This window comes from Schistocerca americana, chromosome 1 (genome assembly GCF_021461395.2).
Source record: "Schistocerca americana isolate TAMUIC-IGC-003095 chromosome 1, iqSchAmer2.1, whole genome shotgun sequence".
NCBI lineage: Eukaryota > Metazoa > Arthropoda > Insecta > Orthoptera > Acrididae > Schistocerca > Schistocerca americana.
Window position 1 is genome coordinate 627,060,233 of NC_060119.1, and position 25,791 is coordinate 627,086,023.

The 25,791-nt window shown below is 39.8% G+C and overlaps 1 protein-coding gene across 1 annotated transcript in view; it reads right to left on the reverse strand.

Annotated features, from left to right (window-relative positions):
* Positions 1–5,019: 5,019 nt before the first annotated feature.
* Positions 5,020–25,791, reverse strand: part of LOC124625560 (RRP15-like protein) — a 62,773-nt gene continuing 42,001 nt past the window's right edge. The window contains exon 5 of the mRNA XM_047149180.1: positions 5,020–5,267. Within this exon, the coding sequence (XP_047005136.1) occupies positions 5,130–5,267 (138 nt within the window). The 3' untranslated portion in view covers positions 5,020–5,129. The remainder of the gene's footprint in view (positions 5,268–25,791) is intronic.

The following is a 25,791-nucleotide window of genomic DNA, read 5'->3' on the forward strand; positions in this document are numbered from 1 at the left end:
TGTTACTCTACAATCCACAACAGAAAGCAAATACAAAGACTGGTAATTTTGCAGTTCCCATATCAGACATGAACCCTATGCCCACGGCCTGGCTGCTACCAATCACTTTCTCTCCCATCAGCCTAAGAGGATAAGAGTGGAACATTTTATTCTGAATAATCTCATGTTACACTACAATCCACAACAGAAAGCAAATACACAGACTGGTAATTTTACAGTTCCCATATCAGACATGAACCCTATGCCCATGGCCTGGCTGCTACCAATCACTTTCTCTCCCAATGTCCTACCTACTCAAAACCCACCACCTCATTCCTTATACATCTGTCAAATTGTATCTTTAAGTGTAACTACTTCTTTGAGGAAGAGATGAACAAACAAATCTGTGGCATGACCATGTGCACCTCCATGGTACATTCCCATACCAAACTGTAACTAGGCCATCTAGAGGAAACTTTTCCAGTCATCCAAAATCCCAAAGTATGTATCTGGTTCAGCTTCAATGACAATATCTTCCTGATCTGGACCCAAGGCCAAGGCATTCAACCCTTATTACTCCACAGACTAAACACATTCTCCCTCATCTGCTTCACCTGGTCCTCCTAAGCACAGGATGCCATCTTCCTGGAAATAGACCTCCACCTCTCCAGTGGCTCCAAGTGGCTCCAAGCCCAATAACCTAGCAACAGCACCTTCACTTTGATAGCTGCCAGCCCTTCCACACCATAATCTCTGTTCCATGTAGTTTGGCAACCCACAGATGGCACAAGCAATTCCTTGGACAGTAGACTGAAAGTATTGCTAAGGTCCTCACAGACAGCATTAACCTCCGAACCTAGTCTGCAACTAGATTTACTCTATCATATCCATTTATGGCCCTTATCCTCTGACCACTCCCAGTAACCATTTGCAAAGGAGCAGCCCCCTCATCACTCAATCATGATTTCCTCACCAGGGCTTCAACTACATCTATATTTATACTCCGCAAGCCACCCAACAGTGTGTGGCGGAGGGCACTTTACATGCCACTGCCATTACCTCCCTTTTCTGTCCCAGTCGCATATGGTTTGCGGGAAGAACGACTGCCGGAAAGCCTCCGTGCGCGCTCGAATCTCTCTAATTTTACATTCGTGATATCCTCGGGAGGTATAAGAAGGGGGAAGCAATTTATTCGATACCTCATCCAAAAACGCACCCTCTCGAAACCTGGACAGCAAGCTACACTGCGATGCAGAGCGCCTCTCTTGCAGAGTCTGCCACTTGAGTTTGCTAAACATCTCCGTAACGCTATCACGGTTACCAAATAACCCTGTGACGAAACGCGCCGCTCTTCTCTGGATCTTCTCTATCTCCTGCGTCAACCCGATCTGGTACGGATCCCACACTGATGAGCAATACTCAAGTATAGGTCGAACGAGTGTTTTGTAAGCCACCTCCTTTGTTGATGGACTACATTTTCGAAGGACTCTACCAATGAATCTCAACCTGGTACCCGCCTTACCAACAATTAATTTTAAATGATTAATGGAAAATCTCTAACAAAGAGATAGAGGGGCTGGCCAGTACTTACCTCAGCTCAGTACAGCCGATAGATACACATAAAACAGAACCGAAAATTTACGTTCCTAGCTTTCGGAACAAATGTTCCTTCATCGGGGAGGAGAGAGGGGAAAGAAAGGGAAGAGGGGAAAGGAGATTCAGTTACTCACAACCCAGGTTATGAAGCAACAGGGAAAGGAAAATAGGGAGGGTAGCAAGGATGGAGGCATGGTTGTCAGAGGGAAGCCAAAGATATTCTAGTGTAAGTATTGTGCCAGCTTCAAAGAGGATGCATACAGAAGTAAAGAGGTATATAGTATAAAGATAAACACAACTATGTAGGATGAAAAGATGCGTGAATGGCTAAAGACGAAAGGGAAAGAGGAGAAGACTGAAGAGTAAATGGGAGTGAGGTTGTTTAACGTAGGTTCTGTCCAGGGGGATGGCGGGATGAAAGGATGTGTTGGAGTGCAAGTTCCCATCTCTGCAGTTCAGAGGGACTGGTGTTGGGTGGGAGAAGCCAAATGGCACATACGGTGTAGCAGGTTCCTAGGTCCCTAGAATTATGCTGGAGGGCATGCTCCGCTACTGGGTATTGGGCATCTCCTAGGCGGACAGTTCGTCTGTGTCCGTTCATGCGCTCAGCCAGTTTAGTTGTTGTCATGCCGATGTAAAAGGCTGTGCAATGCAGGCATGTCAGTTGATAAATGACATGTGTAGTTTCACACGTGGCCCTGCCTTGAATTGTGTATGTTTTACCAGTAGCGGGGCTGGAGTAGGTGGTTGTGGGGGGATGCATGGGGCAGGTTTTGCAGCGGGGTCGGTTACAGGGGTAGGAAACGCTGGGTAGAGAAGGTAGTCTGGGAATATTGTAGGGTTTAACAAGGATGTTACGGAGGTTAGGGGGGGCGACAAAAGGTGACTCTGGGTGGTATGGGGAGAATTTTGTCAAGGGATGATCTCATTTCAGGGGTTGACTTGAGAAAGTCATATCCCTGGCGGAGTAATTTGTTGCTTCATAACCTGGGTTGTGAGTAACTGAATCTCCTTTCCCCTCTTCCCTTTCTTTCCCCTCTCTCCTCCCCGATGAAGGAACATTTGTTCCGAAAGCTAGGAATGTAAATTTTCGGTTCTGTTTTATGTATCTATCGGCTGTACTGAGCTGAGGTAAGTACTGGCCAGCCCCTCTATCTCTTTGTTAGTATTTGTTTCAACAATTAATTTTATATGATCATTCCACTTCAAATCGTTCCGCACGCATACTCCCAGATATTTTACAGAAGTAACTGCTACCAGTGTTTGTTCCGCTATCATATAATCATACAGTAAAGGATCCTTCTTCCTACGTATTTGCAATACATTACATTTGTCTATGTTAAGGGTCAGTTGCCACTCCCTGCACCAAGTGCGTATCTGCTGCAGATCTTCCTGGCATTTCGCTACAATTTTCTAATGCTGCAACTTCTCTATATACTACAGCATCATCCGCGAAAAGCCGCATGGAACTTCCGACACTATCTACTAGGTCATTTATATATATTGTGAAAAGCAATGGTCCCATAACACTCCCCTGTGGCACGCCAGAGGTTACTTTAACGTCTGTAGACGTCTCTCCATTGATAACAACATGCTGTGTTCTGTTTGCTAAAAACTCTTCAATCCAGCGACACAGCTGGTCTGATATTCTGTAGGCTCTTACTTTGTTTATCAGGCGACAGTGCAGAACTGTATCGAACGCCTTCCGGAAGTCAAGGAAAACAGCACGTACCTGGGAGCCTGTATCTAATATTTTATAGGTCTCATGAACAAATAAAGCGAGTTGGGTCTCACACGGTCGCTGTTTCCGGAATCCATGTTGATTCCTACAGAGTAGATTCTGGGTTTCCAAAAATGATATGATACGCAAGCAAAAAACATGTTATAAAATTCTACAACAGATCAACGTCAGAGATATAGGTCTATAGTTTTGCGCATCTGCTCGATGACCCTTCTTGAAGACTTGGACTACCTGTGCTCCTTTCCAATCATTTGGAACCTTCCGTTCCTCTAGAGACTTGCGGTACACGGCTGTTAGAAGGGGGGCAAGTTCTTTCGTGTACCCTGTGTAGAATCGAATTGGTACCCCGTCAGGTCCAGTGGACTTTCCTCTGTTGAGTGATTCCAGTTGCTTTTCTATTCGTTGGACACTTATTTCGATGTCAGCCATTTTTTTGTTTGTGCGAGGATTTAGAGAAGGAATTGCAGTGTGGTCTTCCTCTGTGAAACAGCTTTGGAAAAAGGTGTTTAGTATTTGAGCTTTACGCGTGTCATCCTTTGTTTCAATGCCATCATCATCCCGGAGTGTCTGGATATGCTGTTTCGAGCCACTAACTGATTTAACGTAAGACCAGAACTTCCTAGGATTTTCTGTCACGTTGGTACACAGAATTTTACTTATCATCTGCTTGTAAATGAAGAAAATATGACATGTTAACCTTCCCTCAAAGTCTGGTAATCTATTAAGGAAAACAGGACTGCAGCCACACATATAGTACTTGAATAATAACAAAACCAGTGGCTGTATTTGGATCTACCATTATTTGTTCTTTTTAATAAATGCTTCCAGTTCCAACACCACATGGTGTCATCTTCAGGTCCTGAACATAACCTTCCATCCACAACCGTTTTCATGTGCAATAAACAGAATCATATGCAGCAGGCCAAAGTTAACTGGATTTCATATCTCCCGTGGCAACAACAAGCCCAGCATGGTCAGACAACCATGCTGGGCTTGTTGTTGCCATGGAAGGTGCCCGCTGCTTACAATTCTGTTCATTGCACATTCAAAACTGTTAGCATGTATTAAAAAGGAATAAACAATTGTTGATTCAAATACAGTCACTGGTTTGTTTTCATTATTCAAGGTCCCTCAAAGTGGTATTCTGCCTATCTGAAACACACCTAATACAATCTGCTCCTCCTCATTACCAAAATATCCTATCCAATGAGAGGTGTGCCCACCTGTGACAGCAGTCAAATTACGTGTCACCTCTGCTGAAATTTCTGCACAGAATTTGATGTGAGCATGCCTACAAACCAGCTATCCACACCAAGAGTAGAATTGAGTACCCTGTGGTGGACATTACTTCTTAATATTTGACTTGATGCTGAAGCCATCTTGAAAAGCTAAGTACAATTTTTAAACTAATATGTAATGTTGCCTACCTTTAACGTAGGAAATCATTGCTTACATAACGATGGCTTGCCTCCCTATTTTTTAAGTTAGTAGGCTGCACATTAAATTATACAAGCAGGCCATATGAACTTATTCATTACTGAGTGCCTGAAATTATTTGATGACATTACCTTCTAGCAATGATGATAAAGACAGACACAATATATTTCTTGTTACATGGCACTCATTTGATATACACCTGCAGAATTCTGCATTTTCAAGTTACAATGTTGTAACAAAGGTTTGTGTGATATAAAAATCATAAATAAAAAATTACTAGTAGTTTATTTACATACCTTTAGTTACAAAGTATTATATTACAAAATTTATGAAAATCTTTTTGTGTAGCTTGGCAAACGCTTACCAACTCAGCTACTTATTTATGCGTTATGTCATCTTCGAGGTCAAGTTCATTTTTATCCCAGTCTTTCAGTTTGACACCAGTCATAAAATCATCCTGTAATACTTTCCATGTTTGGTTTACAGAATCCTCCTTGTTCTCATCCTCTTCCTCCTGAAAAAAAAAGTATGTTCTGTGAGATGTTTTCGATACAAAGACATGATCAGCAACTTGATCTCTATATAGCTTCCCCACAGGTGCTAATGCCATTTCTGCAGTTTTCTATTTGTGGTAGAGAAGTACCTTTTCCTTCAGCCATGACAATCGACACACAAAATTAAAGTAAGTAAACAAGTTATACAGTATCATTTCAACCAATGCAATGTTTTCTGAAGTGGCACAGTCCACGAGAGGGTACTAGAATAATTTTACCAAAATTCTGTAACGTTAAATTACAAGAATGGCTGCTGGAGTCAAAAAGCTCTTTTCTAGTACAATGTGCATGTCAACCATAAACGTCAACAGTGAAAATGCATAACTGAAGGTAGAAACCTGATACTATAGGGCATTGTCGTATGATTTTTAAAATAAAACATACATGACACTTTATCCAGCAGACATTTAGTATGACACACACAGGACTAGTGGCATGAGTTGACTGACTAGGATGTGTAGGCACTGGTTTTAGGTAAACTATGGTAGGTGGCATTTGCTGTGCAAACAAGTATGTGCATAGCCGCACTGAGCAGCCAATGCTTCATTCAGCCCTCTTGCCGGAATCCTAGCTGACACACATGTATTTTATTGTGTTCTTAATTTTGAATATTTGCACATTAGTAATTTTACTGAACATTGTTACAAAGTCTGTGTCTTTTGTACATTAAGTGTATGAATTAATATGTAATATAACTGGTTCATGCTTAGGGCTTTTAGGGCTGTAAGTAACAGGAAAAGGTGGAGGGAATGGGAGGTGAACACGCCAACTGAAACAGTTGGAAAGAGTGAAGTCAGAACACCAATACTAGAACAGAGATGCAGTCTGTGGATAGCCAGTGACATGGAAGCAACAGGAGAGAAGAGAGAGGCTATGTTATCACGAAACTGTAATGAATGAGCCTCAGATGGAGCTTGGCGTTTATTTATGGTTGCATGGTAAATAGTCATATGCCTTAATTTATAATTCTGTTGCCTAGAAGAGTTTCTGCAGGAAAAGCCACAGTTGCATAATTCTGGCCAGCAATACCACCACAGCAGCTCAACTCTTTAAACACCTTCTGGCAATGTAATGCACTACAACTGTGTTGTCATGTTTGGACCAGTTTTTCTTAATGTGTTCTTAATGTGTTTCCCAAAATTTTGTGACATTTTAGAAGTCCCTACCCAGAAGTGAATTATTTAGTCTCACCTGTGTGCTTTGTTAGCTTAGTTGTTGAATCTCTGTGTTTTAATCTAATTTATTAATATAATGGAAGGAAACATTCCACGTGGGAAAAATTATATATAAAAAAACAAAGATGAGGTGACTTACCGAACAAAAGCGCTGGCAGGTCGATAGACACACAAACAAACACAAACATACACACAAAATTCAAGCTTTCGCAACAAACTGTTGCCTCATCAGGAAAGAGGGAAGGAGAGGGGAAGACGAAAGGAAGTGGGTTTTAAGGGAGAGGGTAAGGAGTCATTCCAATCCCGGGAGCGGAAAGACTTACCTTAGGGGGAAAACAGGACAGGTATACACTCGCACACACGCACATATCCATCCACACATACAGACACAAGCAGACAAAATATGTCTGCTTGTGTTTGTATGTGTGGATGGATATGTGCGTGTGTGCGAGTGTATACCTGTCCTGTTTTCCCCCTAAGGTAAGTCTTTCCGCTCCCGGGATTGGAATGACTCCTTACCCTCTCCCTTAAAACCCACTTCCTTTCGTCTTCCCCTCTCCTTCCCTCTTTCCTGATGAGGCAACAGTTTGTTGCGAAAGCTTGAATTTTGTGTGTATGTTTGTGTTTGTTTGTGTGTCTATCGACCTGCCAGCGCTTTTGTTCGGTAAGTCACCTCATCTTTGTTTTTTTATATATAATCTAATTTATTAGACACAGTTGTCACACTTTCATCAGTGTCTACAGTAGAATTCTGCAGTGGGTGTTGACAGTACTTTGCCTGTGTAGTGTAGTTTTCCAGAGTCTTTAGTATGCATAGGGACTCTGATTGCTCTGTGCAGATGCAAGCCAAGTTGGTGACAGTTCGCTCTCAGCTCCAGGCTGCATTGACTTCAGTCACACAGCTTGAGACTGCAGTGGATGAGCACCACTGCTTTGGGCCAGCCATGAGGATCCAACAGATGTCCAATGTAACCCCCGAGTCCACTGATCAATCTGCACTGGTGGCCAGCCCAGTGACTGCTCACATTGAGGTTGACCTCTCAGTCGCACTCAAGTGTGAGGTCGCCTTGGGGCATGGCATGCTGTGAAAGAGTTCCTGAGCAGCCGAACATAAGGCCTCACTGGTTAGTCTGTCAAACAGGTTTTAGGTGCTGTCTGTGGCTGACACTGTCCCTCAACTAGATGCGGTCGCTTATCCTTTTCAGAGGAAATCTCTCAGCCTGCAAGATCTGAGCAGTCACAGAGGGTGGGATTACTGGTAGTTGGGACCTCCAACATTAGGTGCCTTATGGAGCCCCTTAGGGATGTGGCTGCCAAGGATGGGAAGAAAGCCAGTGTGCACTCCATGTGCACACCGAATGGGGTCATTCCAGATGTGGAATGGGCCCTTTCGGATGCCAAGAAAAGCAGAGGATGTAGCCAACTGCAAGTGGTGCTCACACTGGCAACAATGACGTGTTGCTTTGGATCAGAAGAGACTCTCTCTGGTTTCGAGTGGCTATCAGAAGTGGTAAAGGCTGCCAGCCTTGCTTGCAAGGTGAAAGAAGAGCTCACCATTTACAGCATAGTCAACAGGACGAACTGCGGATGTTTGCTACAGAGCCGACTGGAGAGTCTGAATCAGAGGCTTATACGGTTCTGTGACCTTGTAGGCTGCAGATTCCTTGACTTGTGCCACAGGCTGGTGGAGTTTCAGGTTCCACTAAATAGGTCAGGAGTCCATTACACACAGTAGGTGACTACACGGATAGCAGGAGTATGTGACATGGGCTGAGCAGTTGTTAAGGTTAGAGGGTGTTGGGGAAACACAAAAAGGACTTCAGTATCAAAGTGTGCAGGTTGAACACAGGAAGAATATAGGTCTAGGAACTACTGGTATAACACTTGTAAATTATAGTAGCTGTGTTGGTAAAGTACCAGAGCTCTAAGCACTAATAGAAAGTACTGATGCTCAAATTGTTACATGGACTGAAAGCTGACTGAAGGTGGGGCTAAGTTCAGCTGGAATTTTTGTGAAGGATCAAACAGTGTTCAGAAATGATAGGCTAAATATAGTTGGAGGTGGTTTGTTTGTTGCTGTTAGTAGTTTGTCTTGTAGTGTAATTGAAGTAAATAGTTCCTGTGAGTTAGTAAGGATAGAGCACATCCTTAGCAACTGGAATAAAATAATAATTGAATCCTTTTACTGACCTCCCAACTCAGATGATACAAATGTCGAAAGGTTCAAGGAAAACATGGGTCTAATTTCAAACACATACCTGATTCATACAATTATAGTGGTGACTTCAATTTACCCTCAGTACATTGGTGAAAATACGTGGAGATATGTATAAAACATCATCTGAAATTGTGTTAAACACACTCTTTGAAAATTATTTTCAGCAGTTAGCTCATGAGACTACTCAAATAGTACATGGTTAAGAAAACACATCTGACCTCTTAGCAACATATATCCTGAGCTAATAAGGAGCTTCAAAATGGATGCTATACTCTCCACTCCTTTCATATTAACAATGTAAGTGTAGACCAGATGTGGCTTGAATTCAGAGAAATAGTATCAACGGCAATTGAGAGATTTATACTAAATAAATTAACAAATGGGAGAGCTGATGCCCATGGTACACAAAACTGGTCATAACAATGGTGCAGAAAAAATGAAAAAAAGTCCAATTTAAATGAACGCAAAATCTCCAAGATTGGCAATCTTTTACAGACATTTGAAATTTAGCAAGGACTTCAATACAAAATGTGTACAATAGTTTCCACAATGAAACTTTGTCTCAAAACCCGACAGAAAATGCAAAGGGATTCTGATCATACGTAAAGGATGCTAATGGCAAGACACAATCAATGCCTTCTCTGCACAATAGCAACAAAAATACTATTGATGACAGTGCTGCTAAAGTGGAGTTACTAAACACAGCCCTCTGAAATTCTTTCACCAAAGAAGATGAAGTAAATATTGTAGAATTCTAATCAAGAACAGCTGCCAACATGAGTAGCTTAGAAGGAGATATCCTCAGAGTAGTGAAGCAACTTAAAACACTTAATAAAAGTAAGTCTTCTGGTCCAGGCTGTACACCAATTATGTTCATTTCAGAGTATGCCGATGCAATAGCTTCGTGCTTTACAATCATATACAACACAACCACATGCTTGACTTAAGACCTATACCCAAAGTCTCGAAAGTTGCAAGGTCACACTAATATTCAAGAAGCAATAGGAGTAATCTGCTAAATTACAGGCCCCTATCATCAACACTGATATGCAGCAGTATTTTGGAACATACACTGTCTTTGAACATTATGAATTATGGTGAAGAGAAGTCAATGTAGATTTAAAAAACATCTTTCTTGTGAAACACAAGTAGTTCTTTATGTACACAGAACAGAGTGCTACCAATAAGCGATTTCAAATTAATTTCATATTTCTAGATTTCCAGAAGGCTTCTGAAACTGTATCTCATCATGAGTGGATTGCAATCAAATTGTGCACTTATGGAATATCATCTCAGTTATGTAATTGGATACATGATTTCCTGTCAGAGAGGTCACAGTTCGCAGTAACTGATGGGAAGTCCCCAAAGGGAGTGTTATAGGGCCTCTGCTGCTCCTTACCTACACAACCAATTCAGGAGACAATCTGAGCACCCGTCTTAGGTTGTTTGCAGAGATTGCTGTCATTTATCGTCTAATAAAGTCATCTTAAAATCAAAACAAATTGCAAAATGATTTAGAAAAGATGTATGTGTGGTGTGAAAATTGGCAATTGACCCTAAATAATAAAAATAGTGAGGTCATTCACATAAGTACTAATAGGAATCCATTAAACTTCAGTTATACGATACATCAATCAAATATAAAGGCCTAAATTCAGCTAAATACCTAGGAATTACAATTAAAAACAACTTAAATTGAAAAGAACACACAGAAAATGTTGTGGGGAAGGTGAACCAAAGACTGCATTTTACTGGCAGAACACTTAGAAGATGCAACAGATCTACTAAAGAGACTGCCTACACTACTTCTGTCCATCCTCTTTTGGAGTACTGCTGTGCAGTGTGGGACCCTTACCAGATGGGATTAATGTAGTACATCGAGGAAGTTCAAAGAAGGGCAGCACGTTTTGTATTATCGAGAAATAGGGGAGAGAGTGTCATGGGGTGAACTTCATTAAAACAAAGGTGTTTTTCATTGTGGTGGGATCTTCTGATGAAATTTCAATCACCATCTTTCTCCTCTGATTGTGAAAATATTTTTTTGACACTGACCTACATAGGGTGAAATGATTATCATAATAAAATAGGGGAAATCTGAGCTTGCACAGACAGATATCGGTTTTCATTTTTTCCAATATGCTGTTCAAGAGTGGAACAACAGACAATTATTGTGAAGGTGGTTTGTTGAACCCTCTGCCAGGATTTATGTATTATCTGCAGAGTATCCTTGTAGATGTATCTTAAGATGCTATTCCTAAATCACAAACAGTATCAAGTGTTCACTGAAGTGATTAGCTTAATTTAATACAAAGCTATATTTGCTTGAATTTACTTAAAGAACTAATGCTGAGTATATTTTATTTGCTATGCATATCTGAACCTGAAAAGTGTTTAGCAAAGTATGTTGTCGGCCATTCTAGTTTAAGGGCCTCACTCATGTTCTAGGTAATATACTGAATTATAATAAGTGAAGTTTATTTCAATATAGTGTATCTATATCTTACACAATGATCCATAGTAAGAGTTCCTGCTAAAGAGTGTGTAGTAAATAATTTAACAGTTTTAGGGTACTTCACACGTTAGACAGCGTGCACATTATTAATCACTCTAAGTTCATTAAATGACATTTGGTTACGGTTTATGTGCTTGTACACAGTGAAGATTTGACTAGAACCACATTTGTGTATTGTAACGGGTTCAGGGTACCCATGTGTTAGTCACTGCGTGGTTCAAAAAATCTGTTAATTTTCATAACAACAACACAAAGCACGAAACTACAAGGTAATAAATACATTTTTTTGAAAATGTAGGCATTCTTTGTGTGTTTCGGCCTCCTTAATTCAAAACCGATACTCACACAAATCACATACATTGGCAATAATGATAATATATACGAAAACACCATATGAAGCTCAGAAGTGGTACATCGCTTTCAACTTTTCAACTGCACCTTCAGCTGTCACTGCCACAGTTGTAATCATATGGGTGACTGCCCATAATCAAATAGTAAATGATACAAGTGAATCCACAACTGGCCTAGAGAGGTCATCTCATAACCACAGGGCACAGCATGGTCTGTGCTGTGTGCAAAGCAGCCCAATATAAGCCTTGTGCACCAGCCCCTCGGCCTCACTTATGTTTACTTGCTTATTGTATGCTCACCTATGAGACTGTATACTGATGTGTTCTACAGTTATGAGGCTTTGTACTGTTCTATACTTCATTCAGTGTTATTGTAAAGTTGTTCATTTGGAAGCAGAATAAAACTTGGTTGTTGTTATTTCTGATACTGTCTCTGTACAATGTTAGAGCAATCACACAGCAAAGTGGAAAGAAGACAGAATATTCTTGTCACCTCTGCACATCAAACTGGGCATAATGAAGCAGTTTGTCAAGGTATTACCCGAGTGTGACAACTGTTTCACATGTCTCTGTTACAAGTTCCCCAACGCGTCATGCTACATTGAAAGAGGGTGTGTTCACTGGTCCTGATATTCAGAAACTAGTGCTAGATGAAGATTTCCTTCATTCAATGAATGCTGTGGAGTGAAAAGCCTGGACTGCCTTTAAGTGTGTGGTTTAAAACTTCATGGGAATTGCTGCTGTAAGTGAGCAAGAGGGTAAAAGATTCTAAAAAATTCCATCAGCACATCAAGACCATGGAACAACAATATGAGAGAACTTGGGATGTTCAGATGATGGGTGAGTACTGCTGGATGCTTCACCATGAGCACATGGAAATGCCCCATACGAGGAAAGGCAACACCATGACAACTAAGAAAGTATGGAATGAATGAGGTTAGTGCATGTTTTGTACCACATTCTCTGTATTCATCTGTCCACTGTGTGCATATTTCAATATGTTGTTGTTTTAAATTTTTATCCTACTTTAGCATCATTCATGGGCCATATATTTGTACTACTTCAATATGTGAGATCAATATTGGCAAAGTATACAACTGGTGTCAAAACTGTGGAATATGATACTTTGAGCATCATTTTTGAGTTCAAGAGGCAGAAAGACATAAAGAAAATCTACGTTTCCTAAAAAAGTTCTTTCACTGTTACATTGTGTAACATATTGATAAAATCTACGTGTCTGTGTACAACAAAAGTTCAGTCAAAAGTTCAGTGATACACCATAAGAGATTCTGGATCCCCATTCGCTAATACTGTACTGGTCATTAGCCAATTGAAGCTCACTACAGAATATAGGGGTTATGCAGTTCATCTGCTAGTACAAGTTTGTGACAAAATTTACTGCTTTATCCACACATATCAATAGACCAATGCGAATTGAAGATAAATGACTGAGCCTGCAAGTGCATCCTCGTCTGAATCTACTTTAGTTTTGCATTTTGAAAATTGAGGTAATTTAAAGTTCAGTATTCATTCTTGAAGTGCTAACATTATTAAGACTCGTTTAGAAATCATCTGCTCAATACGAGTTGGAGACTGTGTTTATATTGCCACATACAATTACTATAGCTGAGGAAGATTGGTTTGAATCCTATTATTGCTTCAGATAATTCTTTTTAATTTGAGGCTATGTTAGGAAAAAACTTCATAGTCTGATTGCTCAACCCATTACATGCATGTTCACAGTCAACAAAAAAGCCCTGTAAAAGGGTAACATTACTAGGATTGCAGTAACTGTGGCAATTATGTATTACTGTAAGGTAAGTCACAGCAACATAAATGCACCAGGTTAGTGCTATAAAATAATCAATAGATAGCCCTAGCAGGTGTGATATTGCTACTATTTTAAATTTATTTGTCATTGTTAAAACAATGGTACCTCAGAAACTGGCCAAGTACTTTGTTTATGGCAAGCTTTAAAATAAAGGCAGAGTCATTCTTAGGCATATCGCTGACTGCACAACATTCAATTTTACCTGATCATTTACCTGTAAAAAAGCTCAAAAGCTGGCTCATGTCAATTGGTGGAAGGAAATGCTGAAAAATTCGACTGAGGAAATGCAAACACCTTATATACAGCGTCATAACAGCAGACAAATCTCAGATATATTCCTAGGAACCAAAAACTGTTTGGGTGTGAATCAAAACTAGCAAAAGCAGTTCCAGGAAAATCCTCACTTTTTTCTTTTTTTAAACAGGACACTGTGACCACTGCTTTAGAAGATCGAAGAACAGTTAATGCTGAATTGTATACACAACAATTTCGATGTCTCAAGTCACTCACGAAATAAAGTTTTTTTTTAAAAAAATCATTTTTATCTTGACAATACCATTTGTCATACAGCCCAACAAACAATTAGTTATTTGATCATTCAAAAACATCAAATTAATCCATCAATGCTCAAATTATCACTTGAAATTTTTTTTGTTTCCTTATGTCAAACAAAAATTAAGTGGTCGGCAATTTTCATTGCCTCAGGAAATTGGTAAATCCTCGCAAAATCTTGTTGTCTTTTATGTACCAACATCAAAATGATTCCAAAATTGATTGATACACATACTAAAGTGTATAAATTTTGACCACAAACTTTCTTACCACTAAAATATCTTCTTTTCATTGTTTTTGTAAAAACTTGGAAGGCTGCCCTCATAGAGGTTGCTGGGCAACACTTTAGTTAGTATTCCGCTGAACCATATCGAGGACTCGCTGATAAATGCCGTAGAATTCCCTCTGGATGTTATGATCTATGTCCATTGTCTCAGAATTACTAAATATAATTGGCTGAGAATAATCTGTTGCCCACTAAGTAGATTGGTGTGCATATAGAAAGGTCATTGGCGGGGTGAAGCACAGTAGCAATGGGTGGTGTACGACAGCCGTTGCGCAGCATCTGTCTGCAGAGTGTGTGTGCAGAAAAGATTTAGCATTGATTTTCATGTTAGTTTTGGTATGGTGAAGATACTTAGGTATTGTAATGTTTGTTATTGGTGGCATACTGCATACACATCAAATATGTTACCCAGTGACAGCGATAATCTTCCGAGCATATAAATTATTCTAGGGAGACTCAGAAGCAGAAACAGTGGCCCAATGCCACATCACCGTAGTGTGGCCAGTTGCCAAAGTAGGTGACAGCTCAAGTGTGCACTGGGGGAACAAGAAAGAGCACTCACTGGTGCAACCACAAAGTATTTCTCTCTCTCTCTCTCTCTCTCTCTCTCTCTCTCTCTCTCTCTCTCTCTCTCTCTGTGTGTGTGTGTGTGTGTGTGTGTGTGTGTGAGAGAGAGAGAAAGAGAGAGAGAGAGAGAGAGAGAGAGAGAGAGAGAGAGAGAGTGTGTGTGTGTGTGTGTGTGTGTGTGTGTGTGTGTGTGTGTGTGTGCGCGCGAGTGCAGAATACATCACGCACCTGCATTCTTAATGACCCATCACTACACCCAGTGTGAAAGGTCAATATTGTAACAAAAATTGACTTATAAATTAATGTTCATTGATCATAGAATCATTAAAGTTGTTAATATTCAGATAGGACACTGTTCAAGTTAAACTCAGTGATAATAAATCTTCTCGTGGGATGTGAGTTATGAATCAGGTACACTATGTGAGCAAAAGTATCTGGACACCTGGCTGAAAAAGACTTACAAGTTCGTGGCACACTCCATTGGTAATGCTAGAATTCAATATGGTGTTGGCCCACCCTTAGCCTTGATGACAGCTTCCACTCTCGCAGGCATATGTTCAGTCAGGTGCTGGAAGGTTTCTTGGGGAATGGCAGCCCACTCTTCACGGAGTGCTGCACTGAGAAGGGGTATTGATGTCGGTCGGTGAGGCCTGGCACAATTTCGGCGTTCCGAAACATCCCAAAGGTGTTCTATAGGATTCGGGTCAGGACTCTGCAGGCCTGTCCATTATGGGTATGTTGTTGTTGTGTAACCACTCTGTCACAAGTCGTGCATTATGAACAGGTGCTCAAATGTGTTGAAAGATGCAATCGCCATCCCCAAATTGCTCTTCAACAGTGGGAGCAATAAGGTGCTTAAAACATCAATGTATACCTGTGCTGTGATAGTGTCATGCAAAACAACAAGGGGTGCAAACCCCATCCATGAAAAACATGACCTCACCATCATAGAGATGGGCAAAGTCGTTCATCCTTGGGAACTATTTCACTGGCGATTGCTCTTTTTTGGGAATCATTCATTTTTAATCGTTCACCTTGCATTATGCTTGGTATATGGTTCTTATGAAAAATTGAAAATTAGTAGCATAGGTGGTTGAAGATGGAAGCTGCCAAGTGGGGGCACTTGCCTACCCCCTGGAGTACAGAGTTTCTATTCATAACAGAATTCTCACACACATGTAATTTTCGTGATTCTGCAAAACATCTCGTTTAGCCAACTGTAGCATTACATGGCTGATCGCAGTGCAATAATATAAGGAGGCGCATGAAAAACCCTGTCCCGAGTACTGACTGCTTGCCAATTATGCACTATTTGTTGACGGCTACGAGCAGAATAGATAAACATGTAATAATTAGGCAGTGAAGAAATAACAAATAAGCTAAGGCAAACAACTGCTTCCAAACAATAGATGACGACTGGTAAATGACAATGAGCAGTCTAGTACTCGGGATCAATTTTTCGTGCGCCACCCTGTACCACTGAAATAATATTGTAGGAGTTACCATATTCTCTTTACAAAAAGTGACACCATACACTCCATTACAAAGCGCGGACTTCATTCGGTTGTGAGTCGGTCTGCCTTCCATAACAATGAACATACTCTTGTACCTGGGATCAAAAAAATGGCCACTCGTGTGTGCCGTGCCGAAGTCCTTTGCATGTGTAATCACAAAATATCTTGCCTTTTTACAAGTATTTCGTCTGCTCTTTATCGAAATAATGAAGTAAGCTGATCTGCTGCTTTGTAATACATTTTAATTACCAGTCATGGATGCTGAATAGAATACGAAAAGAACCAGAAGTTCAGAGTTCAGAAAAGATTTGAAACAGATCTAGAATGGGCGTGCAAAGCTAATGAAACGAACAGCAACAACTCAACACTGAACTAACTATGAGCAGTCTGCACTGGAACTGCGACTAGTGGCCATGCAAAGAAGGACAAGTCTGGCCGAGCGAGACCGAGACAGATGGGAACAGGCCCGAGGCTGGAACGAGACCGGTCGACGTGCCATTCAGGAATGATACCGACCATTTCCCATTCCCAGGAACTGTAAGTAGAGAGCCGAGACCGAGACTGAGACAGACGGGAACGGGATCGTGGCTGGAATGAGACCGGTCGACATGCAATTGCAGGAACAAGACTGACCGTTTCCCGTTCCTGGGAACTATAAGTAGAAACCCAAAGCCGCGACCAAATTGAACTACGAAAGGCCGTTCCTTAGAAATCGTTCCTCGCTCATTCTGTTCATTTTCATGAACCGTTCCTTTGGACCCGTTAGTTCGTGAACAACCCATCTCTACACAATAACACCACCACCTCGGAAGTTTACTGTTGGCACTACACATGCTGGCAGATGACGTTCACCGGACATTCATCATATCCACAACCTGCCATCGCATCGCCTCATCGTGTACCGTGATTTGTCACTCCACATAACATTTTTCCACTGTTCAGTCGTCCAATGTTTATGCTCCTTACACCAAGCAAGGCATCAGTTGGCATTTTGCGGTGTGATGTGTGGCTTATGAGCAGCTGCTCGACCATGAAATCCATGTTTTCTCACCTCCCACCTAACTGTCGTAGTACTTGCAGTGGATCCTGATGCAGTTTGGAATTCCTGTGTGATGGTCTGGATAGATGACTGCCTATTACACATTATGACCCTCTTCAGCTGTCAGTGGTTTCGGTCAGTCAACAGACAAGGTTGACCTGCACGCTTTTGTGCTGTACATATCCCTTCAAGTTTCCACTTCACTATCACATCAGAAACAGTGGACTTAAGGATGCTTAGGAGTGTGGAAATCTCGCATACAGACGTACGACACAAATGATACCCAATCAGCTGACCACGTTTGAAGTCCATGAGTTCCGCAGAGCATCCCATTCTGCTCTCTCACGATGTCTAATGACTACTGAGGTCACTGATATGGAGTACTTGGCAGTAAGAGGCAGCACAATGCACCTAATATCAAAACATATGTTTTTGGGGGTGTCCGGATACTTTAGATCACATAGTGTATAATAATTATTCCAGCTGGAGAAAAGAACAAAGAAGAGGAATAAGGGCACGTTAATAAAGATCAAAGGATTCAAACTGCAACACAGGAATTTTCCCTCTCAGAACAGGGAAAAGAGAAAGAAATATAATGAAACAACAAAGTTTATTTTCTCAAGGACAGTTTTCACAATGTTTTGTTCCTATCAGCTCGGATAACACGAAGCTGGGTGAATGGATGGAGGGGCAAGACAGTGCCACAAACCCTGGGGTGTTAGTAATTCTGTGGATATTTACATCCTTCAGTCTGTGGTGCAGCCCACCCTCCCCCACCCCATGCATTCTCCCAGTGGTGTCATTCTCACACAAGCAAAGAGAGAACCTGTAATTACAGTTTAAATATCAATAACTTTGGAAGTGCAGTTCAGTCTCGCGGCTTACAAGGGTTGTCTAATTGGTACTTGCAAATCCTTGCAATTAGTAGGACATTCAGGTTTGAATCCCGAGTCAACGGCAAATTTTCAGTTGTCACAAAAGATAACTTAATGGATAACAATTATACAGAGAAGAAACACATTATGGTGTACCAATGTGTGCAAAACTCTAACACAAACTCTAACTTGGGTGGGACAAATTGATATTGTGGTGAACAGCATATACTGACTGCGAGAGTCAGACATTCCGTGCTGCCAACGCATCTCTGTGTCTTACCAAGCCATAGATTTTGTTTTATGGACTCTTTGTGAAGGAAATGGAGAGATCAGACATGTGGGAGGAGGAGAGAGATTGTATTGTTGTGAGATGCCATTACTGAATATAGTAAATGTTCAAATAGTTTTTTGCACAAAAAAAATCCAATAACTAACACCCAGTATTCAAGGTGTGTATATCACCATACCAAAGTTAGTTAATTATTATGGTACAGGTATTACGAGACACAGATCGCTCAGAGGTGATGTTTGGAATGATAGTGCAAACCTGGATTTTCCACGGTCATTAATCATTGAGAGATTATCTCCAAATTACTAAACTTTAACTTGCTATATTGTTGGACCTATCATCCAGACTCACTGAACAACATAGCACACAGTTGTGCCGAACAATCTGCGTAGTGAGTAAAGGTTTTAGAGGTTTCAGGTGGAGCAGATAACGACAAGGAGTTTCCGCAAGATTGCCACTGCGGAATACACCTCTTGCTCTCGTGTGGTATTTAAAATGAGTTATTTATATTTTCCAGGTTTTCAGCAGAATAAAGATAAAAGGAAATAAGGAACTAAGCTAAACCAACTAAAACCAATAATTAAAATAAAAACACACATAAAGAATATTTACTAATAATAATAAATAAATAAAGAATATTTTAATTAAAAAATAATAATATATTACTTTGGCATCTGAGTACAGGATGTCCAACAATTAGCAGTTGTATATATTATATTTCACTATTATATGCATTACTAATCCATATATTGTGTGTGTGTTTCATGAACAATAATTAATATTGGTGGAGTCTGGTCGTGTGAGCTGCTCAGTTCGAATCCTCACTGCAGAAATTCACATCGCTGCAAGATGTATAAGGCAAGCACACACAACAATCAACATTCTTGTCTGAATCTGGGGCTACAAGCTGAATAGTCTCAACCTGTACATTGTAGAACTGTGCCATATTTTCAATTCATTTCTGTATTTTCTTCAGAAGTAGTCATAGGCAACTATTCTGTGCATTCTTTTCAGGAGAATTTTTTATGTGAAGTAGTATAATTAGGCATGTAAAAGCATTTAGGTCTAATTGGCTTACGGTCAAGAAACTCGATCACAAATTAAAATGGATAAATGGGCATCCGCTAAAGAACAGCAAATGATGCAATGTGTAGACAAAAGCATAAAAGAAGCAGTAAACAAATGGCCTACTGACGGCTTACCAATTTCAGAGAATATTAAGGAAGTTGTTACGGAGGTAAAAGAACAATTAGGAGTGAAGTTTCACAGGTTCCAGAAATCTGTGAAATTCCTAGTGTAGAGGAGACTGCAGCTTCATCTCAACAGGAAACAAATCCTTTAACTTTAATTTTGGAACTAGTTCAGTTGGTGTAAAGTTTGTAGTCAAATGAGGCAAATTGTTCATGATTTCCTCAAAGGTATCTTGTTTGTTTCGCATGGCAATAAGTTCGCATAAATCTGTTCAATTCACGAAAAACCCTCTCAGTCAGGTTCGTGCCCAGATTGTATTTGTAAATCAAGATTTGTGTTATATTTGCTAGGGCTAATGTGTGCCTCCACATATATCCGGTAAAATTTGTAGCATTGTTGGATAAAACTGCATTCGGCTTCCCAACGTGGAGATTCAGAATTGGTGCTGCTGTAGCATTTTTCATTCAATAGAATTTTACATGTTTGCTAAATGCATCCAAGAAAGCTACAATATATTTATAGCCTCCTTTAGCCCTCGGTAACAGTCCGCCGATATCGACTGATGAAATAGCTAGAAGTTTTTCAGGAACGATCGAATGTAAGAGGCCTTTACTACCTGTGTTGTTCGGTTTTGTTTTCTGACACATGACACATTTTCTCGGTACCCTCCATACTTTCCTACATAAATCTGCAAAGTAACAGTACATTCACACTTTGTTTGCATATTTCGTGACACCAAAATGTCCCCAAGTGTTGTGAGTATTCGTTAATAACGTTTCCTCATATTCTTTGGGTATACACACACATCAGTTCTGATTCATATTGCTCTGGCGATGAAATAGTACATCATTCACTACCTTATAGTACTGGCTTATTTTATCTACTTGTGGATCTTCTAATTTCTGTCTAATGTTTATCCACCTTGGATCACTTTGCTGGAGTCTCGTCATATCTCCACGTAACTCTAAAGAGTATCTTTAGTTTACCTGGTCTCTCATCAGTAATACTGGAAACTCGTCTTCATTTTCAACTGATATGATGCCTTCTTCTAATTTTTCTGGACGACAGGATAACGCATCTGCTATGATAGTCTCCTTTTCTCGGATATATATACAATACTAAATTGGTATTCCTGAAGAGCACCTGTGCACCTTGCTAATCTCACATGTAATAGCTTACAGGTTTGTAAAAAGCTAAGAGCTTGATGGTCATAATATACTGTGGTTCTTGCTCCATATAAATAATAATGAAACTTTTTGAATGCTCACACTACTGCAAGAGCCTCTTGTTCTGTTGTAGTATAAGATCTCTCGCAACTTGATAGTGTCCTACTAGCCAAAGCTATTGGGCAAAAGGTGGGCTTGCCATTTATAATCTGAATCTGGAACAAACCTACACCCAAACCAACAGATGAAGCATCATTCATTAATCCAAATTCAACTGACATATCACGATGATATAGAATCTTCGCATTGAACAAAGCTTGCTTGATTGCTTCAAATGCTTGTTGACATTCTTCAGTCCACTGCCAATGCACATTGTTCCTTAACATATTTAATAATGGCCCAGAATTCATCAACTAATCTTCAATGAAAAAAATGATGCAAAACCTAGAAATGCTTTTAACAGCCTTTTTGTTCTAGGAACAGGAAAATTTTTTATGCACTGATCTTCTTTTCATCGGGTAAAATACCTCTTGAATTTATTAAATGTCCTAAGAATTTTATTTTCTCCAGGCAGAAATGTGACTTTTGTAGATTTACTGTTAATCCCACAATAGAAAATCTCTCTCATACTCATATCAGTATATTCACATGTTCTTCCCAGGTATCTGTAGCTATCAGGATGTCATCAACAAATAATGTAAACTGACTCCTTAGTTCAGTCCTAATGCTGCATCCACTGTGGATATGAATACGCCTGCACTGATATTCAAACCAAATGGAAGAACCTTGAATTGATAACTCCTACCAGCGTATACAAATGCAGTATACTTTCTTGAATCTTCATCTAACATGACTGCCAGTATGAAGCACGAAAATCAATTGTTGTAAAATACTTCACTCCATTGATCTTTTGAATCAGCTCATCTATATTTTCTGGGCGAGTACATGCTGGTACAATAATTGTGTTAATTACATGTACATCAAACACTAGACATACTTTTCCACCTGGTTTTGGCACAACGAGAAGAGGAATGCAGTAGGGACTGTTTGAAGGTTCAGTCATATTCCAGTCTAACATCCTCTGTATTTCTTGGTCCACTGCATTGCATTGTTTCCAAGGAACGGGATAGAAACTATAGCAGTACGTTCTGTGTGGCTTGATGTTCAGATGACGTGTAAACCCTTGACAATACCTGGTTGCTCTTCGAATACTCTCGTATACTTGCATAATAGAGCAAACAATTGTGTCCTTTGCTCTTTCTTAAGGTGCTCTGGCTCACTTGAGCTCTGTTGTATCTGCTCGGACACTTCTACTACTTGCATTACTCTAATCGGACTTGTCTTGAATTGGCAATGCTCTTTTATTATTTATTGTAACTTTGCCCTTCAGTAATATCTTCCATGTTTTTCCTCTTTCCTTAGAAAGTCTACCTGGGTTAGGGCTCCGTCAATCCAAAAATTTACCTTCCCGGTAGAGAAGTCTAATTTTGCGTTCTTCTCCCAGATAGTCTCTAATCCAATCACACAGTTGACTATTAATTTATCAACTACTAGGAACACGTATGTTATCGCTGCATTTCCTAGATTCAGTTTTAGTACCGTCTGCAGCCTCACGGGTTGGGATCGCATACCAAACGCAGTATCTTGCAGTGTTGTGCAGGAAAAGTCAGTAACTGGGTCTTCTTCATTAATTTATTAAATAGATTCATAGACACTACATTTAACGATGCACCCGTATCCAAAACTACTGTTGCTGGAATACTCTCTATTATAACTTTAATGCAGATGTGGGTTCTGATAAGTTTTCTTCGGTACATGTGGCTGTCTCAGCCCAAAGCTCCTCTTTTATTAACTTTCCTTCATTATATCTCTCATACGAACTTTCTGCCCATAGCCCCTATGCCTTTCCTCGACCGCTCCTCCGGGGCACGATTCAGTCGGAATTAGTTTTCCGAGCACGATTCCTTTGCATGAATCACACCCTCTCTCACTTCTCTAATAATTGGTGTCTGTTGTCTCCAGTCATTGTTCATTGGCACAGAAAACTGCGTCTGTCTGTTATTGTTTTGCCAGTTTGTAGTGTTTGGATCTACATTATATCCTGGATTGTATTGCCTATCATGTCTATTCTGTCTATTTTTGCCATAACAGACATTATTTGCATTGACACTACGCTGGTTACAATGTTGGTCATAATTATTAAAATGCTGCGGGGTGTGACTCGCATTTGTTTCTTGAATTAGCTGATTGCTCACACGGCTGCCGTAGGCATTATTTGCCTTCAAGTACAAGCCGTTCCTATCTGCTCTTGCCTTAATATCTTCTCGGATCAAGTCAGTGGAGTCCAAGACTGACATAAATTCTTCTAAATTCTCCTCTGATGGGTGTATTAATTTTTCTTTCTTCTCAGCCAGAAGTTTCGCCTTCATAATCCACAAAATATCCTTATGTGTTATAGGCTCATCCCAGAATCTTGCTTTGTTTAAATACTTCTCTAAGTATCACCGTAGACTTACAGATTTTGCACAGAAAGGTTCCAGGTTAAATACTTCTTTCCTTATTCGTTCTTGCATGCCATGGGACCAATATTTAGCAAGAAACACCTTCTCAAACTCCTCATAAGCCTTGCACTTAACCATCATATCCATGGCCCATAATGCACCATCACCTTGGATATAACCTGAAATGTAGCTAATCTTTTGTGCTTCAGTCCATGCCCTTGGTAATACTCCACAAAATCCTCGTATGAATACAACTGGGTTTATTGATTTTTTGTCAAGTGAGAATGGCTGAAATTGCCGATGCTTCAACAATTTTTCTTCCAATAGCATTGCAGCATACACATTATTATCTTGTGGCACTGCAAGTATTCCATTGTAATTTACATTTCCCATAGGCGAAGCATGTCGGTTATCAAAACGATTTGTGGCTCAAGACCTGCATTCGCTCCGTTTCACGCAGCTCATTTCTACAATCTTTTACTGTCCCTCGAACCTGTTGCACATCTATCGAAATATTTTCGACAGAATGGACTATTTCATCCTTCCATTGTTTGAAATTCACTCCTAATTGTTCTTGTACCTCCTTAAGCTGTCAATAGGCCATTTGCTTACTGCTTCTTTTATGCTTTCGTCTCCACACTGCATCACTTGCTGTTCTTTAGCAGATGCCCATTCATCTAGTTTAGTTGAGAAATCTTGTTGGTGCTTATTGAAATTTGCTTGTATCAACAGATCACACCCAGAAACTATGCTAGTCGTAGTTTCTGTTAACTCTCCTATGAAAAATTCTGCTTCCTCCTGCTTCGATCAAATGGTTTGCATTTGTTGGGTAATCTTTTGAATTTCCAGTGGAAACTGCTTTTTCTTTTTCTTTGAGGGAATAGAAAGAAATGAATACACGGATTAGATTCCGAAGATACCACAACAAGAAACCCAACGGCAAGATAAGATTTGAAGAGCATTAATAAATCTCACTGAAAAGGCAAGAAAAAGGATAATAGATTTTAACAAGAGGATATTACGAAGACAAATCTTTTGCATTTGGGAAAGATGGCAATTAATGCACAAAAGACCATTTGAGGTAATTAGGACACCACATCCATCAGCATATCTGTTAGGACATCCTGAAACAAGAAATATAAAGGGATTATATCCCCATCATGATTTTAAAAAGTTTCATTCCTTCACATCCATGAGCATATCTATTAGGACATCCTGAAACAGGAAATATAAAGGGATTATATCCCCATCATGATTTTAAAAAGTTTCATTCCTTCACATCCATGAGCATATCTATTAGGACATCCTGAAACAGGAAATATAAAGGGATTATATCCCCATTATGATTTAAAAAAGTATCATTCCTTCACATCCATGAGCATATCTATTAGGACATCCTGAAACAAGAAATATAAAGGGATTATATCCCCATCATGATTTAAAAAAGTTTCATTCCTGAAGGAATGGCAGAGAAAGAAAATAATTTTAACTAAGAATAACATAATCATTTTTTTAATGTAATTTCAGATAAGCTTAGGATGATTCAACAGAAATGCTTAGGAGATGATTCATAGTGATTATGTAAATATGTATGTTTTGTTTCAGCAACATAACTTTTTGTTTTATTAAGGAGAAGTTAATTATGATGTTTCTTAATTTCAGTTAAGACTATAATTATTAGTGGATATCCATTTCAGTTTTTTATGAAAATGTTAGTATTAGGTACATGAGAATATTCACGTCAAGAGCATATGGCTATATATACCGTATTTACTCGAATCTAAGCCGCACTTTTTTTCCGGTTTTTGTAATCCAAAAAACCGCCTGCGGCTTAGAATCGAGTGCAAAGTAAGCGGAAGTTCTGAAATATGTTGGTAGGTGCCGCCACAACTAACTTCTGCCGTCGAATATATGTAGCGCTACACAGGCATGCTTTACAGGCACAAAGATAAATTCTGGCACCAAATTCTCTGCGTCAGTAAATAAATTTAAAAAAAGGTGGAAGACGAGCTTTCTTCTCCGCCCCGAATTTCGACCACTGCATTTTCATACATTATCCAATGAAGTAAATACAAATTCCGTATTGTTCATCTTCGAATGTAGCAGCTTTTCAATGTACTAAGAAAATCCGACTGGCAAGACTGTTTGCAATGTTTGTCAATATACGTTCTGAATTTTTTCCTACGTGTGAGAAGAGATGGTTCCTAATGGGAACTTTTATGAATTGTGAATCACATGCAGTATTCTCTTCACCATAAGAATAATACCAATATAAACATTTTGCCATGTATTCTTTCGTGTTTGCTGCTATCTCATTTAAATTCTGTCTGCCTAATAAACTACGAAACTAGAGTGAGGCAACAGCAAACCAGGAAGAATACACATATCATGTCATGTTTATATTCGTATTATTCTTAT